The following is a 16,574-nucleotide window of genomic DNA, read 5'->3' on the forward strand; positions in this document are numbered from 1 at the left end:
TGACTGGGGTAGCTCTAGCAAGGCAGAAATTTGACGAACTGACTTGCTGGAAAGGTGGCATCCTATGACAGTGCCACGTTGAAAGTCACTGAGCTCTTCAGTTTCTACCGCCAACGTTCGTCTATGGAGATTGGATGGTGTGTGCTCTCTCTCATATACAGTGGGGCAAAAAAGTATTTAGTCAGCCACCAATTGTGCAAGTTCTCCCACTTAAAAATATGACATTGTAGGATTTGCAAATTATGGTGGAAAATAAGTATTTGGTCACCTACAAACAAGCAAGATTTCTGGCTCTCACAGACCTGTAACTTCTTCTTTAAGAGGCTCCTCTGTCCTCCACTCGTTACCCATATTAATGGCACCTGTTTGAACTTGTTATCAGTATAAAAGACACCTGCCCACAACCTCAAACAGTCACACTCCAAACTCCACTATGGCTAAGACCAAAGAGCTGTCAAAGGACACCAGAAACAAAATTGTAGACCTGCACCAGGCTGGGAAGACTGAATCTGCAATAGGTAAGCAGCTTGGTTTGAATAAATCAACTGTGGGAGCAATTATTAGGAAATGGAAGACATACAAGACCACTGATAATCTCCCTCGATCTGGGGCTCCATGCAAGATCTCACCCCGTGGGGTCAAAATGATCACAAGAATGGTGAGCAAAAATCCCAGAACCACACGAGGGGACCTAGTGAATGACCTGCAGAGAGATGGGACCAAAGTAACAAAGCCTACCATCAGTAACACACTACGCCGCCAGGGACTCAAATCCTGCAGTGCCAGACGTGTCCCCCTGCTTAAGCCAGTACATGTCAAGGCCCATCTGAAGTTTGCTAGAGAGCATTTGGATGATACAGAAGAAGATTGGGAGAATGTCATATGGTCAGATGAAACCAAAATATAACTTTTTGGTAAAAACTCAACTCGTCATGTTTGGAGGACAAAGAATGCTGAGTTGCATCCAAAGAACACCATACCTACTGTGAAGCATGGGGTGGAAACATCATGCTTTGGGGCTGTTTTTCTGCAAAGGGACCAGGACGACTGATCCGTGTAAAGGAAAGAATGAATGGGGCTATGTATCGTGAGATTTTGAGTGAAAACCTCCTTCCATCAGCAAGGGCATTGAAGATGAAACGTGGCTGGGTCTTTCAGCATGACAATGATCCCAAACACACCGCCCGGGCAAGAAGGAGTGGCTTCGTAAGAAGCATTTCAAGGTCTTGGAGTGGCCTAGCCAGTCTCCAGATCTCAACCCCATAGAAAATCTTTGGAGGGAGTTGAAAGTCCGTGTTTCCCAGCAACAGCCCCAAAACATCACTGCTCTAGAGGAGATCTGCATGGAGGAATGGGCCAAAATACCAGCAACAGTGTGTGAAAACCCTGTGAAGACTTACAGAAAACATTTGACCTCTGTCATTGCCAACAAAGGGTATATAACAAAGTATTGAGATAAACTTTTGTTATTGACCAAATACTTATTTTCCACCATAATTTGCAAATAAATTCATTCAAAATCCTACAATGTGATTTTGTCTGTCATAGTTGAAGTGTACCTATGATGAAAATTACAGGCCTCTCATTTTTTAAGTGGGAGAACTTGCACAATTGGTGGCTGACTAAATACTTTTTTGCCACACTGTACCTGTCACCAACAGGTGTGGCTGAAAACACAATTTACATAATTCTGGACTGCTATATGTATTTTTTTGGTTTGTCATTCTATTGTTTTTCATGGATTTTTTTGTGGTAATTAAATATTTATTTATAAATGTATCAGAATTCATTTTCCAGAAATAGTTTTACATTTAGGCTGTAAAAGATGGCCTGTGTATTGTCAAATTGGAAAAAAGTGAGGGAGCGCCGCTCCTCTTCGCTCCGGCAGCAGGACACCCCTGCTTGATCGTACACCATTTTCTATTGGTTTACTGTTCAGTACTCGGCAGCATTTGCCCGTCAAGCTAGCGAACATAAAAGTATGTTGAAAACATTTGCTAAAATTGACATTGGCAACAAATTGTCATTTGTTTACAATAAATAAACTCACACAATATTTAAAAACCAGCTCCTCCATTGCCAGAGACCGATCATCATGAAAACTAAAGCAGATACGATGCCCCGGGCCACCTCCTACTAGTTTTGCATGACCTGGTCCCCCAGCTGTTGCCCGGGTGGTAGGAGTTAACACTTGATTTGCAATTGAATGTTCAATTCCCCACTTTAAAAAAAAGAGTCGGAAAAACAACAATGAAATGCACGTGGTCGATACAAATAAACTTCTAATCATTGATTAACAAAATTAACAAAAAATGTCAACAGCCATTTGCATCAGAGGGTAATGGAACAATGTCCTGGTGCTGCCTTTTTTTTTATCCCTCTGATCATTTTTCCTTTCCGTCGTTTTATTTAGTCAGTACATCCACCGATCCCGGCTGTATAGCATTCAATTGTTTCGGTGTTCCCGGGCTGTGTAAAACGTGCACACCCAACAATTTTAGCCGCTGCTCAGACATTGCTGACGCATGCCAGGTCACAATGCCAGGATAGGTATTTTACATATTAGCTAACCACATAATATGTTACAGCATATTAGCATATCTGTTGCCAGACACAGTCGAACGAGGCACGCAACCATTGGTTGATGCATGCAACACCTGATCAGGGAACCCAACCTTTACTTCTCCATTCTCTGGAGGTGCATCATGGGTAAACTTGTCTCATCTGACCAATACCAATGACTTATCACCGCCTGGTACAGAGTTTGAGACAGTGTTGTCATCAGCTGGGATGAACTCATGGACCTTTTGTATAGTTCACATAGTCCTGTGAGTAGGATTGATATTCCAGCCAGGCCAAACCCTAGTGTAAATTCATTGATGTTATGGCTCTGGTATGACCCAGAGTCAACTTTACAAGCCACGCCTTTTGAATTGTCCTCAATGTAGCACCTCGTCAGAACTGTAAAGACCACAACCCAACATGTCACAACTCAACCTAACCTTATGACAGTGTTTTGGAAATTAGTGGGATATGTGATATTTGGTGTGAAACCCATAGATTACCCTTTCTGTCAGAGGTTAAACATTTAACTCTGATCCTGTGCATCAACTTGTCTCAACAGAGTAGATTTACATATAATTGAAGCAGAATCTTTATACGTGTGTTCAAACGATAAAGATTGCCAGATTACTTTAGGAGTGTTAGGTATTTACTTTCCTCTGATATCAATTTTCCAGTTGCAGAATTCATTGGTAAACATACTGTAACTATCTGACTTGACTTGCCTACATTCTTTATGAAATTGAACATAATGGGTGAATTTAAAAGCATTCAGATGCTGCTAACTGTAATAATAATACTCTATTTCCCAGCCATAAACAGTAATAGGACTTGTAAGAGAGAGAGAGACCAGGTTTTCTTGCTGTAAACAGCACACCCATTGGCACTCAATGGTCTTGCAGGTTTTGTTCTCACGCTCACACAGGAATGTTTATGTCCTGCCGGTGACATTAATTGGCCGCTAGACCAGCCCCATGCAGGCATAACTCCTCTCAATGTTATTTTGAACTTTTCAAACAACAGGTCTTTCTGCTTACCTCATTTGGCCACGTTTTAGATTTGGTTAATTAAGAAATGCTAGTAGCCATGACTGAATTCAAACATGAGTTAGTTTCGGGGTGTGGTTTGATGTGGGTTTCTCTTGTGCGTGTGTTCGCAGAGTTAAACAAATGATTTAGCCAATTAGCTTCAACTGGCTGGTGTGCAGTTAGAGGCTTTTAAGTCTTGAAATTTGGAGCAATTGGAATTTTAACATATTCTCCCATGTACATTGTGTAATTTACCAATGGTCCCTAGCTAGTCCCATAGGGATATCCAAAGTTGACCCAAATGTATAATGGGCATTACTATTGGGTTGCGTGCAGCTGCATTCCAAATGGATGATTACTTGTGTGCTGCCAGCTGTGGGCACGTGGGCAGGATTGAAACAAACCCAACCTTCATTTCCATCGAGATGCAGTCACAACCACAAATCTCACAAAACTCCATTTTGGATGAGACTGACTTTATTACCAAAAGTATCCTGTTTACACTTTGTGGTAAATTTTGACAGTAGGATTAATATTTCTGACTCATGTCAATGCCACATGGGTTCTTTTCTTAATGAGAAGTTGTTTTTTTAAGGGCAGTTGCTCTTTAAAGGTCATCTTTTGACAGTGACACAAAATGATCATTAAGAGATTACTGCTATTGTACATCACCAACATAGTATTGTCACCAACATAGTATTGCTGTAGTGCAACTAAAGGAGAAAACATGTCATGGGCGGTTTTCTTGCTGTAAACAACACACCCATTGGCACTCAATGGTCTTGCAATTAGCCACGGTTGTTTCTGTCTTGTGACCCCCCCCTCACTTCTACTCACTCTTTGGTTGGGGCCCGTGACCTATTAGGAACTGTCCTCAACCCATCAATTGGTCCCAAGTCCTGACCATTTTTCCATTTTGGGGAAAAACTGGTGTAGAGATAGAATATCATCCACCGAGCTAGTGGCTTTTATCATCATTGTCACTTTTCATATCTTCACATTTAAATAATGTCAAGCTGGTCTGAGAACATTTTCCCACGGAATAAACAAGTCATTAATCTTTCTGTGACAGTGTAAATTACTCATGGGAGAAAAGCAGAAAGGGATCTTTTGAACTTAAAGATTATGTGTTGTTGATAGTTAGAATAGTTTTTTTGTCAGACATTACAGGCACTGGGTTAGCACACACACACAACCCGGGTGCCCACGAGTTTTAGGGGCCCCCAACTACCCTCAAAATATAAAAAAATATTTAAAAATTGGGACAATCCTTGTCCAGCAAGGAAACACTTTTTCATATATATATAGTTTAAAGAAATACATTTTAGGGAATTTTAAAAGGGAAAAGATTGGTTTTGGGAATTATCAAAATACTTTCAATATTATTGATTTTCATGTCAGCTCTTTGCTTGGAAAGGCCCTCCAAAAAAGTGTTTGAAATTGGCAATAATGTATATTAACTGAAAAATCATGGTATGTACACTGAACAAAAATATAAACACAACATGCAACAATTTCAAAGATTTTACTGAGTTCCAGTTTATATACTGTAAGGAAATCAGTCAATTGAAATAAATTCATTAGGCCATAATATATGGATTTCACAGGATTACTGATATGCACCTGTTGGTCACAGATACCTTCAAAAATATATTAAATAATATTTCTCTCAAAACTTAGATTCCTAAAAGTTTTGTCTGGAGATTTTGTTCACACTTCTTTAAAATCCTAAATTAATCAGGAATGAGCAGGGTCAGTTATACCATAAGGACCCCTTATTAATGTCCTCATTATACATGTAGTGCAACAAGACCATTCATGGTCTGTAAAGTTCTCTCCTTTTGATAGATTTAAACAAACAACATTGGAATCACCATGGTCACAACCATAAACTGTCAACACCATCTTCATTATAGATTAAAATGCAATATGAATTTTGGTTCAAATATGTTAATTTAATTAGGTTTAATTAGGTTTTAGAGTCATAAAGCAACTGAAGAAAAAACACAATTTTACTGTGTATACCACTTGAATGAATAAGATAAAAGCAATTTTGCTCTCTGTAAAACATAAACTCCGTCAGATTTTTGTCTAACGTCAACTCTGATAGAATGGTTGTTTTATTGGGGATTTTAAAATTAATAATTTTCCATATTCCAGACTTTAATTTTCCATATTTGACAAATGTTTGTAAAAAATACAAATGTTGTCAACTCTATCAGTGGCTTGTCAACTCCTTCACTGACGGCTAACCCTCTTGCTTTTTGTTGTTGTAATCAATGCTCTGCAACTTATGCTTAAACAATTGAAGTATTTGCTGTGCTAGATTTAAGGGATAATGATAGCTTTATAAACGTTATTTTATGTTCTGAATCTAGAAAAACATGCCAAAATGCAAACAGAATTTGACCTGGAGCATTTAATAGTGCTATAAAACTTAACAAAAATAAATGTGGAGATTTGTTTTACATATTTGAAAAATCTAATGTTAGAATTAAATAGTCAAGGCCTTTAAACAGTTGTTGGACCATTGTAAAAATGAAATGACTTTCATGGTGTCTGATGGAGTTGACATAAATCCAGTTAGTTGCAATTTATCAACAAAAAAATATTGGTTGTTCATTTACATGGCTTGATACTTAATACTTTCATTATTATATTTATATTATTAAGACAACTATTTTAGATTAAAACAGCAACATTTTCTCTCAGCCTTAATGCAGAAAAGTGACGACGCTGGGCCAATTGTGCTCAGCCTCTGGAACTCCCAATCACGGCCGGTTGTGATACAGCCTGGAATTGTGCTCAGCCTCAAGCACTGAGATGCAGTGATAACCTTTCAACAATAAAGCTTTGAGCAATGCGTCTACGTTTTTGGCAGAAATATTTTTGGGGTGACTTTGGGTCAGTGTCCTAATAAAGAAAAAAGAGCATCATGTTTTATCAAATTTACCACTCCAAATGTGACTTTCGATGTTGCGTTATTTATATTTCACTTAACAGGTAAATGTATCCCACTGCAAACAGATGTCAATTCCACATTGGTTCAACGTAATTTCTACATGTTTTAATTATTTATTTTGTACACACTTTTTCTCCCCAATGTTGATCTTGTCTCATTGCCACATGACTCGATCTTTGGGAGGCGAAGGTCAAGTCATGCGTCCGCCGAAACATGACCAGCCAAACCACGCTTCTCAACACCCACCCACTTAACCTGGAAGCCATCCGCACCAATGTGTTGGAGGAAACACTGTTCACCTGATGACAGAGGTCAGCCTGCAGGCACCCGGCCCGCCACAAGGAGTTGCTAGAGCACAATGAGCCAAGTAAAGCCCTCCTGGCCAAACCCTCCCCTAACCCAGAGGATGCAGTGTGCCCCACCTTATGGAACTCCCGATCACAGCCTGTTGTGATACAGCCCGGGATTGAACCCGGGTCTGTATTGACGCCTCTAACACTTCAATGCAGTGCCGTAGACCGCTGTGCCACATGGGAGGCCCTCAATTCAACGTAATTTCATTGAAGTGTGTGCCCAATGGGTATTTTTCATTGTAGGTAACTTAATCCAGTTTATTGGTCCACTTCCCAAAAGAAAACTGGTTTTATAAGGGATTTTGTTTCCGTATTGACTTTTTTGACTGTGATCCGGCCTCCAGAACCATCCAATTTACATTTGAAAGACAGAAGGAAATATGATTACACCCTAGACACGCCCACACGTGTTTTTTGTAGATCTGTAGGCCTATAGTGGACGGATTTTCATCACGCCTACAATTGCTTTCAATAGATAGAAATATGTAATATCTTTGCAGTTTGCACAGTTAAAAAAGCCCTTCATATCAGATCCCAAGTTGGAGTGGTGTTGACAGCAGTCATGGCTGCATTTGCCCAGGAGATGGCACCCTGGCAGGTGTGCCTTGCCAGTGGCGCTAACCGTCTCTCCCACGACCACAGAAGGGGACGCTGGAACAGCTTTTGCAGTGGTGCGGGAGGGTATGGAACCCGCATCTCAATGGAATATGCATCAAGTGTCCCTTTGAACTCCCTGTGCATCAATGAGAGGGAGAATATGCAAGATCTGAACGATCGCCTCGCCTCCTACCTGGAAAAGGTCAATCAGATACCTTTTCACTTAATCTTTTTCTCAAATGCTCAGCAGAAATAATTTCCTCTAACAAATGTAGGGTTTTCGTTTTTTGCTATGTTAGGAGTATAATCGTCGAGAAATTAACTGAAATCACCGGACAATATTCTGGTCAGATGCGATGGCCACCCGTACACTCGGCCATCAGTTGCTCTGGTGTGATTCCTCTCTTAGCTAAAACAGTGAGAAGCCTACCTAGGATGTGTGTTGTATAAATGTGTGAGACTATGTTGATTTGTGGGTGTCTGTGTGGCTCAGGTGCACACACTACAGGCAGCCAACGCGCATCTTGAGCTACAGATCAAGGAACATCTGGAGAGAAGCTCCCTTGGTGACTGTAAAGACATGGGTGGACACTTGGGGATGACCGATAACCTTCAGAACCAGGCAGGCCTACTTGGGGACCTATCACTGAACACCTTACCCAGTTCACCTTCTTCTCATTTTCATTCTCCTCCTAAGCATAATCTTGTGACCAGGCTCATTCTCCAGTTCCTTTGTGACCAGTGACCTCTGATTTAGAAGTGGAATCCTATCCCATCCTTTCAGCAAACAGTAGTGGGAAGGAAGGAAGGAATGCAAATAGGCAAAGGAAGGAACCCAATGGGCACAAACGTCAATTCAACATCTAATTCCACGTTGGTTCAATGTAATTTCATTGAAATGACGCTGATTCAACCAGTGTGTGCCCAGTGGGAAGGACGGTGTCACAGAGTTGTGGGATAAAGCCAACATCTCACGTGGTAAAACATTTAAAAAGACAAAGGACTTGGCATAGTCCTTTTATGTCAGGTTTTGACTTGAGTGCATGTGCTCTTAAATTAAAATGTCAGATTACTCATTTCATTACCCTGTGCTCTGACCTCTTTCTCCCCTCTCTCTCCAGATGAAATCTCGCGTCTTGTGACGGCCGGCCGCCCAACAACCTGCCCGCTTGACCCTATTCCCTCCTCTCTTCTCCAGACCATTTCCGGAGACCTTCTCCCTTACCTCACCTCGCTCATCAACTCATCCCTGACCGCTGGCTACGTCCCTTCTGTCTTCAAGAGAGCGAGAGTTGCACCCCTTCTGAAAAAACCTACACTCGATCCCTCCGATGTCAACAACTACAGACCAGTATCCCTTCTTTCTTTTCTCTCCAAAACTCTTGAACGTGCCGTCCTTGGCCAGCTCTCCCGCTATCTCTCTCAGAATGACCTTCTTGATCCAAATCAGTCAGGTTTCAAGACTAGTCATTCAACTGAGACTGCTCTTCTCTGTATCACGGAGGCCCTCCGCACTGCTAAAGCTAACTCTCTCTCCTCTGCTCTCATCCTTCTAGACCTATCGGCTGCCTTCGATACTGTGAACCATCAGATCCTCCTCTCCACCCTCTCCGAGTTGGGCATCTCCCGGCGCGGCCCACGCTTGGATTGCGTCCTACCTGACAGGTCGCTCCTACCAGGTGGCGTGGCGAGAATCTGTCTCCTCACCACGCGCTCTCACCACTGGCGTCCCCCAGGGCTCTGTTCTAGGCCCTCTCCTATTCTCGCTATACACCAAGTCACTTGGCTCTGTCATAACCTCACATGGTCTCTCCTATCATTGCTATGCAGACGACACACAATTAATCTTCTCCTTTCCCCTTCTGATGACCAGGTGGCGAATCGCATCTCTGCATGTCTGGCAGACATATCAGTGTGGATGACGGATCACCACCTCAAGCTGAACCTCGGCAAGACGGAGCTGCTCTTCCTCCCGGGAAGGACTGCCCGTTCCATGATCTCGCCATCACGGTTGACAACTCCATTGTGTCCTCCTCCCAGAGCGCTAAGAACCTTGGCGTGATCCTGGACAACACCCTGTCGTTCTCAACTAACATCAAGGCGGTGGCCCGTTCTTGTAGGTTCATGCTCTACAACATCCGCAGAGTACGACCCTGCCTCACACAGGAAGCGGCGCAGGTCCTAATCCAGGCACTTGTCATCTCCCGTCTGGATTACTGCAACTCGCTGTTGGCTGGGCTCCCTGCCTGTGCCATTAAACCCCTACAACTCATCCAGAACGCCGCAGCCCGTCTGGTGTTCAACCTTCCCAAGTTCTCTCACGTCACCCCGCTCCTCCGCTCTCTCCACTGGCTTCCAGTTGAAGCTCGCATCCGCTACAAGACCATGGTGCTTGCCTACGGAGCTGTGAGGGGAACGGCACCTCAGTACCTCCAGGCTCTGATCAGGCCCTACACCCAAACAAGTGCACTGCATTCATCCACCTCTGGCCTGCTCGCCTCCCTACCACTGAGGAAGTACAGTTCCCGCGCAGCCCAGTCAAAACTGTTCGCTGCTCTGGCCCCCCAATGGTGGAACAAACTCCCTCACGACGCCAGGACAGCGGAGTCAATCACCACCTTCCGGAGACACCTGAAACCCCACCTCTTTCAGGAATACCTAGGATAGGATAAAGTAATCCTTCTCACCCCCCCCCCCTCCCTTAAAAGATTTAGATGCACTATTGTAAAGTGGCTGTTCCACTGGATGTCTTAAGGTGAACGCACCAATTTGTAAGTCGCTCTGGATAAGAGCGTCTGCTAAATGACTTAAATGTAAATGTATTGGAACAGTTTAACTGCATCACTGACTTGCAATGACAAAGATTGATAGTAAACATGTTAATGAAAGGTATTATCTTCTGCCTATCTGTGTTACTCCCATAGATTTCTGACTGGTACACAATCCATGCCCAACTCAGGCTGCAGGTCGTCAATGCTCAACTGGAAGTCTATGACTATAAATACAAGTTAATTTGTTTATAGTAAATGTGTATGTGTGTGGATCCACTGTGTCCTGAAAGTCCACCATGAAGTATTGCGCAAACAAGGGCATGAATTTAGGTTACAAGTCAATTGCATTATTTTTCTTGCTCATGTAAATCTTTGAATGGTCACACGTGTACGGACAAGAATGAAATTCACACAAACACACTGAGGCACCTGCAGAGTGTTCAGCATGAGTTAATCTATAGGAAAGGAGATCTGCACATCCAACTGGATGGAAACCTAGAGGAAATGGAACTCCTCAAGAACAACCAAGATGAGGTGGGGGGTCCTTATACTGTTTCAATGACATTTTATATATTGTATGGTTCCATAGGTCTAGTACCATTACAGCACATACTGTTTGCATTGCTTTTCTATTGTCAATGTTGTTTGAGAGTTTTTGGAAACAACAATGACGTCCACGTTTGTAATTCCTGTGTCTGTATAGGAAGTGCAGGAAGTGATGGCCCAGATGTCTGGGTTGGATGGACTGTGCTCACTCAGTGGACCTGAATGATAAACTGAGTCGCCTAAGGGAGCAGTGTGCGGCGATGGTCCTGAAGAACAAAACAGAGGCTGAGAGATGGTTTCAGAGCAAGGTGGGCCACTGTCAACACAAACACTGAGTCCTGAAGATGTTAGAGATACAAAATGTATGACCATATATTCTCCATGTTTGTTTTGACCCCTCAGGTGGACAGCATGAAGACCCAAGTGACCATCTGTTCCAATGGGTCCGAGGTCAGGTAGACAGAGATAGATGACCTAATGAGAATTGTCCAGAACCTAACTCTGGAGTTGCAGCTACTGGAGACCCAGGTAATAAACCACATACGCATATTATGTTTTACACAATGAAGTTTGCAGTCTTTGTTGTTGCACTGAAACAGAATCACAGATTTACAGGTTTAAAAGGGCTGCTCTTTCACTTTACTCACTCACTTACAGAATCTGTCAATGGAGAGGGACGAGATGGAAGTGAACGAGAAATACAGTGTTCACCTCAATCGGCTTCAGCAGCACTTAGACAGCCTGGAGGAGGAGGAGCTGCTGCAGCTATGTACAGCCACAGAGCAGCAGGAGGTCCCAGTACCAGATGCTACTGGACATCAATATCAGGCTGGAGCGGGTGATTGCTGAGTACAGGAGGCTGCTGGATGGAAGGGGAGCCAGGTAAGGCCAAGAAAATGGTTGTCACCAGTGATTACCCAAGAAAAGGGAGAAACAGGAGATTTGACAGAAGCTAAATTCATGTCTGAGGTCTGACTGATACGTTTGTCTTCAGCAGGAAATCAAGCGCCAACGCCATGGCTAGTGTCACGTCTCACTGTGCAATGAGCAATGGAACTACCTTCCAACACATCTTCATGCCAATTCAGAGTTCCTCCATTAGCGTACCAAGAGCAAGTGTGCCAAGTATTAGTGAGACCTCAAGAGAGACCTCAAGCAGTTTGGAAAATGGAGGACAAGTGGTAGGTGCAGCCATTGGGGGCACAGGTTACCCGTGTGCAGAAAGTATCTCTGTACAACGCCTTTGATAAAAGAGAAGAGTACAGTGTACACAAACTACTAATCAGGTTAGCACTGTGAAAGAAGACCAAAGCAAGAGTTTAAAAAGTGGGCACCAAGTTGAATATTCAGAGAGTTGCGCCAACACCAGCTCTGCACAACATGGAGCTAGCGCTAACACCAGCTCTGCACAACATGGAGCTAGCGCTAACACCAGCTCTGCACAACATGGAGCTAGCGCTAACACCAGCTCTGCACAACATGGAGCTCACGCTGTGAGCAGCGTTGAGGGTAAAACCACCACTGTCAGTAGAGTCAGACCACTTGATAAAATCAGTGTGATTATTTCAACAGCTCAGATTAGCGAAGATGCATCTCAGATGAAAGACACAGAAGTTGTTCAGATCACTAGTAGCGATGTTGATGTTACCAATGTTAACTGTGGAGGACCGACTGTTAGCAAGGTGAATTAAGAAGAGATAAGCATTGCCAATGACACAGTACAAGTAGCAGTGAGGAGGCCGAGGTGGTAGTTACTAATAGCATAGTAAGCTAGGCTAAGGAAACTGTGATCCAGGTGAAGAAAGTGGAAGGTCCAGTTCCAATCAGCAGTGCAGAACATGGGGGTCTGATCACCAATGATCACTTGCAGCGCTGCAAGTGACAATACGATCAGCAGTGCCACAGGTGTAGCGGTAAAAGTGCCAGCTAGCACAGTGGAGAGTGCAGCGGAGATCACCAGTGATGTCAGAAGTGGAAGCATGATAAATACTGGAGGTATGACTAGTGTAGGCAGTGGTGGTTTGATCAGCAGGACAGGAAGTGGGCACATGATAACTAGTGCAGGAAGTGGACGCATGATAACTAGTGCAGGAAGTGGACATACGATAACTAGTGCAGGAAGTGGACACATGATAACTAGTGCAGGAAGTGGAGGTAGACCAAGTAGCACAGGAAGTGGAGAATGGATGGTTTATGGTAGAAGTACAGGAAGACTCAGTGGTCCAGGTAGCGGAAGCAGACTCAGTGGTCCAGGTAGTGGAGTCAGACTCAGTGGTCCAGGTAGTGGAGTCAGACTCAGTGGTCCAGGTAGTGGAGTCAGACTCAGTGGTCCAGGTAGTGGAGTCAGACTCAGTGGTCCAGGTAGTGGAGTCAGACTCAGTGGTCCAGGTAGTGGAGTCAGACTCAGTGGTCCAGGTAGTGGAAGCAGACTCAGTGGTCCAGGTAGTGGAGTCAGACTCAGTGGTCCAGGTAGTGGAGTCAGACTCAGTGGTCCAGGTAGTGGAGTCAGACTCAGTGGTCCAGGTAGTGGAGTCAGACTCAGTGGTCCAGGTAGTGGAGACAGACTCAGTGGTCCAGGTAGTGGAGTCAGACTCAGTGGTCCAGGTAGTGGAGTCAGACTCAGTGGTCCAGGTAGTGGAGGCAGACTCAGTGGTCCAGATAGTGGAGGCAGACTCAGTGGTCCAGATAGTGGAGGCAGACTCAGTGGTCCAGATAGTGAAGGCAGACTCAGTGGTCCAGATAGTGAAGGCAGACTCAGTGGTCCAGATAGTGGAGGCAGACTCAGTGGTCCAGATAGTGGAGCCAGACTCAGTGGTCCAGGTAGTGGAGTCAGACTCAGTGGTCCAGATAGTGGAGGCAGACTCAGTGGTCCAGGTAGTGGAGTCAGACTCAGTGGTCCAGATAGTGGAGGCAGACTCAGTGGTCCAGATAGTGGAGGCAGACTCAGTGGTCCAGGTAATGGAGGCAGACTCAGTGGTCCAGGTAACGGAGACAGACTCAGTGGTCCAGGTAGCGGAGACAGACTCAGTGGTCCAGGTAGCGGAGACAGACTCAGTGGTCCGGGTAGCGGAGACAGACTCAGTGGTCCAGGTAATGGAGACAGACTCAGTGGTCCAGGTAGCGGAGACAGACTCAGTGGTCCAGGTAGCGGAGACAGACTCAGTGGTCCAGGTAGCGGAGACAGACTCAGTGGTCCAGGTAGCGGAGACAGACTCAGTGGTCCAGGTAGCGGAGACAGACTCAGTGGTCCAGGTAGCGGAGACAGACTCAGTGGTCCAGGTAGCGGAGACAGACTCAGTGGTCCAGGTAGCGGAGACAGACTCAGTGGTCCAGGTAGCGGAGACAGACTCAGTGGTCCAGGTAGCGGAGACAGACTCAGTGGTCCAGGTAGCGGAGACAGACTCAGTGGTCCAGGTAGCGGAGACAGACTCAGTGGTCCAGGTAGCGGAGACAGACTCAGTGGTCCAGGTAGCGGAGACAGACTCAGTGGTCCAGGTTGTGGTGACAGACTCAGTGGTCCAGATAAGTGGTAACAGCGGTGGAGATCAAATTAAATGTAATAGTATCGGCAATGGAGTCTGGACCCATGTCAATTCTGAAAGTGTCTCTCAGTTTAACAGAAAAGCGAGCAATGAGAGGACTGGTAGACTTAGCAGTGCAGGAAGTGGAGAATGGAAGGTTTATAGTGGAAATAATGGACAGATCAGTAAGGCAGGAAGTGGGGGAAGAATCAGCAGTGCTGGAAGTGGACACTTTATCAGTAGTGCTGGAAATGGAGGTCAACTAAGTAGTAGAAGCACAGGAAGTGGCGGTAGACTAAGTAGTGCGGGTAGTGGACATATGATCTGCAGTGCTGCAGGAAGTAGAGGTAGACTGAGTAGCAGTAGCACAGGAAGTGGAGGTAGTGGACATATGATCAGTAGTGCAGGTACTAGTGGACAGAGAATTAGTAGTACAGAGGGTGGTGTCAGGGTCAGCAGTGGGGGTAGTCGAGTGATTACCAGCAGTGGGGGTCCAGCCAGCAGCCCCAGCAGAGTGACCATCAGGAACACAGGAAGAGGAGGAAGTGGAGGCAGAGAGCAGATCAGCGTCTGTAAAATGGCCGCCCTCTCCATATCAGCTGCCGTGAAAGAAAAATAAAAGGCCCGGGAGGTCTGTCGGGAATCCTACACAAAACAGGTGTCAGGTGAGAACTGCATTCCATCATACGATCATTAATACCTTTAAATGACCAGTATCACAATGCACCGTCATGCTAGAAAACATGTTTTCACTGGATCTCAGCCTTTCATCATTGCTGTGAGTAAGAAATGCACAGAGGTTTCTGTTTGAACAGTAATCTATAAACTTCTGAAATATACTCTGAAATCGTTATAGGGATGCAATTTTATCTTATTGGATTCAGTTTCCTTGTAAAGCGCTTACACTTACATTTATCCAGAAGATGGCAGTATATGCATTTAGGTGATCAGTTGGGGAGCGAGTCAGCTAGTCTTTTCATTTGACACATTTACACAAGTTACTATAACTTTTAGATTATATTTTAGTAGTTTGAAATCAATGTATCAAAGCTTAGATAAAGCTTCTGATGACTTATTACCTGATATTGTTTTTAATTATGAAATCTTTTTGCTTCAATTACTTCACACTTGTTCTGAAATATTATTCTCATCTTATTTAATTTTATTGTGCTACATTTCAAATGTGTATTAGAAAGTGTGCTTATAATAAAGTGTTACTTTCTTCAAACATGAAACAAACTGGCTTTGGGTGTGTTCGTAAATTCACTCTGGCTATCTACTCCAATTTCAGAGTTCTCTCGTCTAAGTGTAAACCTCAGCAAAAAAAATGTAATTAAATTGTTTCCAGCAGCACAGTTACAGTCACCAACACTACAGATAACATGAAAACAGCCTAACTAGCTCTGCTACGGTGAGTAAAATGGTCAGAGTGAAGTGTTCTCTCATTTGTGCCAGTTAGCTTGAGTGCTTGACTGCAGCTGTGAGGTCAGAACGCTCTGATCAACTCTACTCTGTCAGTGTCCAGCTGTGTAGCAAAAACCTAAACTTGCACCCCTTGGAGTCACGAGGATCGAGGTGGGGAAACGCTGCCATAACCCCGCTGCCACCATGGGGAACTCTGTTCACAACGTTTACATCAGCAAATCACTCGCCCACACAATGCCATAGACACTGTCTGCCATCTGCCCAGTAGTTGAAACCGGGATTCATTCATGAAGAGCACACTTCTCCAGTGTGCCAGTGGCATTTGCCCACTGAAGTCGGTTACGACGCTGAACTGCAGTAAGGTCAAGACCCTGGTAAGGATGACAAGCACGTAGATGAGCTTCCCTAAGACAGTTTCTGACAGTTTGTGCAAACCCACAGTTTCATCAGCTGTCCTGGTCTCAGACGATCCCACAGGTGAAGAAGCCGGATGTGGAGGTCCTGGGTTGGCGTGGTTACATGTGGTCTGTGGTTGTGAGGCTGGTTGGACATACTGCCAAATTCTCTAAAACAACGTTGGAGGCGGATTATGATAGATAAATTAATATTAAATTCTCTGGCAACAGCTCTGGTGGACATTCCTGCAGTCAGCATGCCAATTGCGTGCTCCCTTGAAACTTGAGACATTTGTGTTATGGTTTTGTGTGACAAAACTGCACATTTTAAAGCTGCATTTTATTGTCCCCAGCACAAGGTGCACCTGTCTAATGATTATGCTGTTTAATCAACTTCTTGATATGCCACACCTG

General features: G+C 44.3%; 1 protein-coding gene across 2 annotated transcripts; it reads left to right on the top strand.

Moving 5' to 3' along the window:
• The first annotated feature begins 9,893 nt into the window (after positions 1-9,893).
• On the top strand, positions 9,894-15,531 carry LOC115104077 (uncharacterized). Of its 2 annotated transcripts, none has more exons than XM_029625259.2 (4): positions 9,894-11,127; positions 11,222-11,347; positions 11,477-11,701; positions 11,814-15,531. In XM_029625259.2, the coding sequence occupies exon 4, from the start codon at positions 13,013-13,015 to the stop codon at positions 14,957-14,959; it is 1,947 nt and encodes a 648-aa protein (XP_029481119.2). In that variant the 5' UTR covers positions 9,894-11,127; positions 11,222-11,347; positions 11,477-11,701; positions 11,814-13,012; the 3' UTR covers positions 14,960-15,531. The 2 variants fall into 2 exon arrangements, with proteins under 2 accessions (XP_029481119.2, XP_029481120.2); XM_029625260.2 differs by having other exon boundaries at positions 11,817-15,531.
• The last annotated feature ends 1,043 nt before the right edge of the window (positions 15,532-16,574 follow it).

Source organism: Oncorhynchus nerka, linkage group LG21 (assembly GCF_034236695.1).
Source record: "Oncorhynchus nerka isolate Pitt River linkage group LG21, Oner_Uvic_2.0, whole genome shotgun sequence".
Classification (NCBI taxonomy): Eukaryota; Metazoa; Chordata; class Actinopteri; order Salmoniformes; family Salmonidae; genus Oncorhynchus; species Oncorhynchus nerka.

What these genes read in the sequence shown, in the direction of transcription:
- LOC115104077 (XM_029625259.2), top strand. Translation starts at nt 13,013, where the DNA reads ATGGTAGAAGTACAGGAAGACTCAGTGGTCCAGGTAGCGGAAGCAGAC.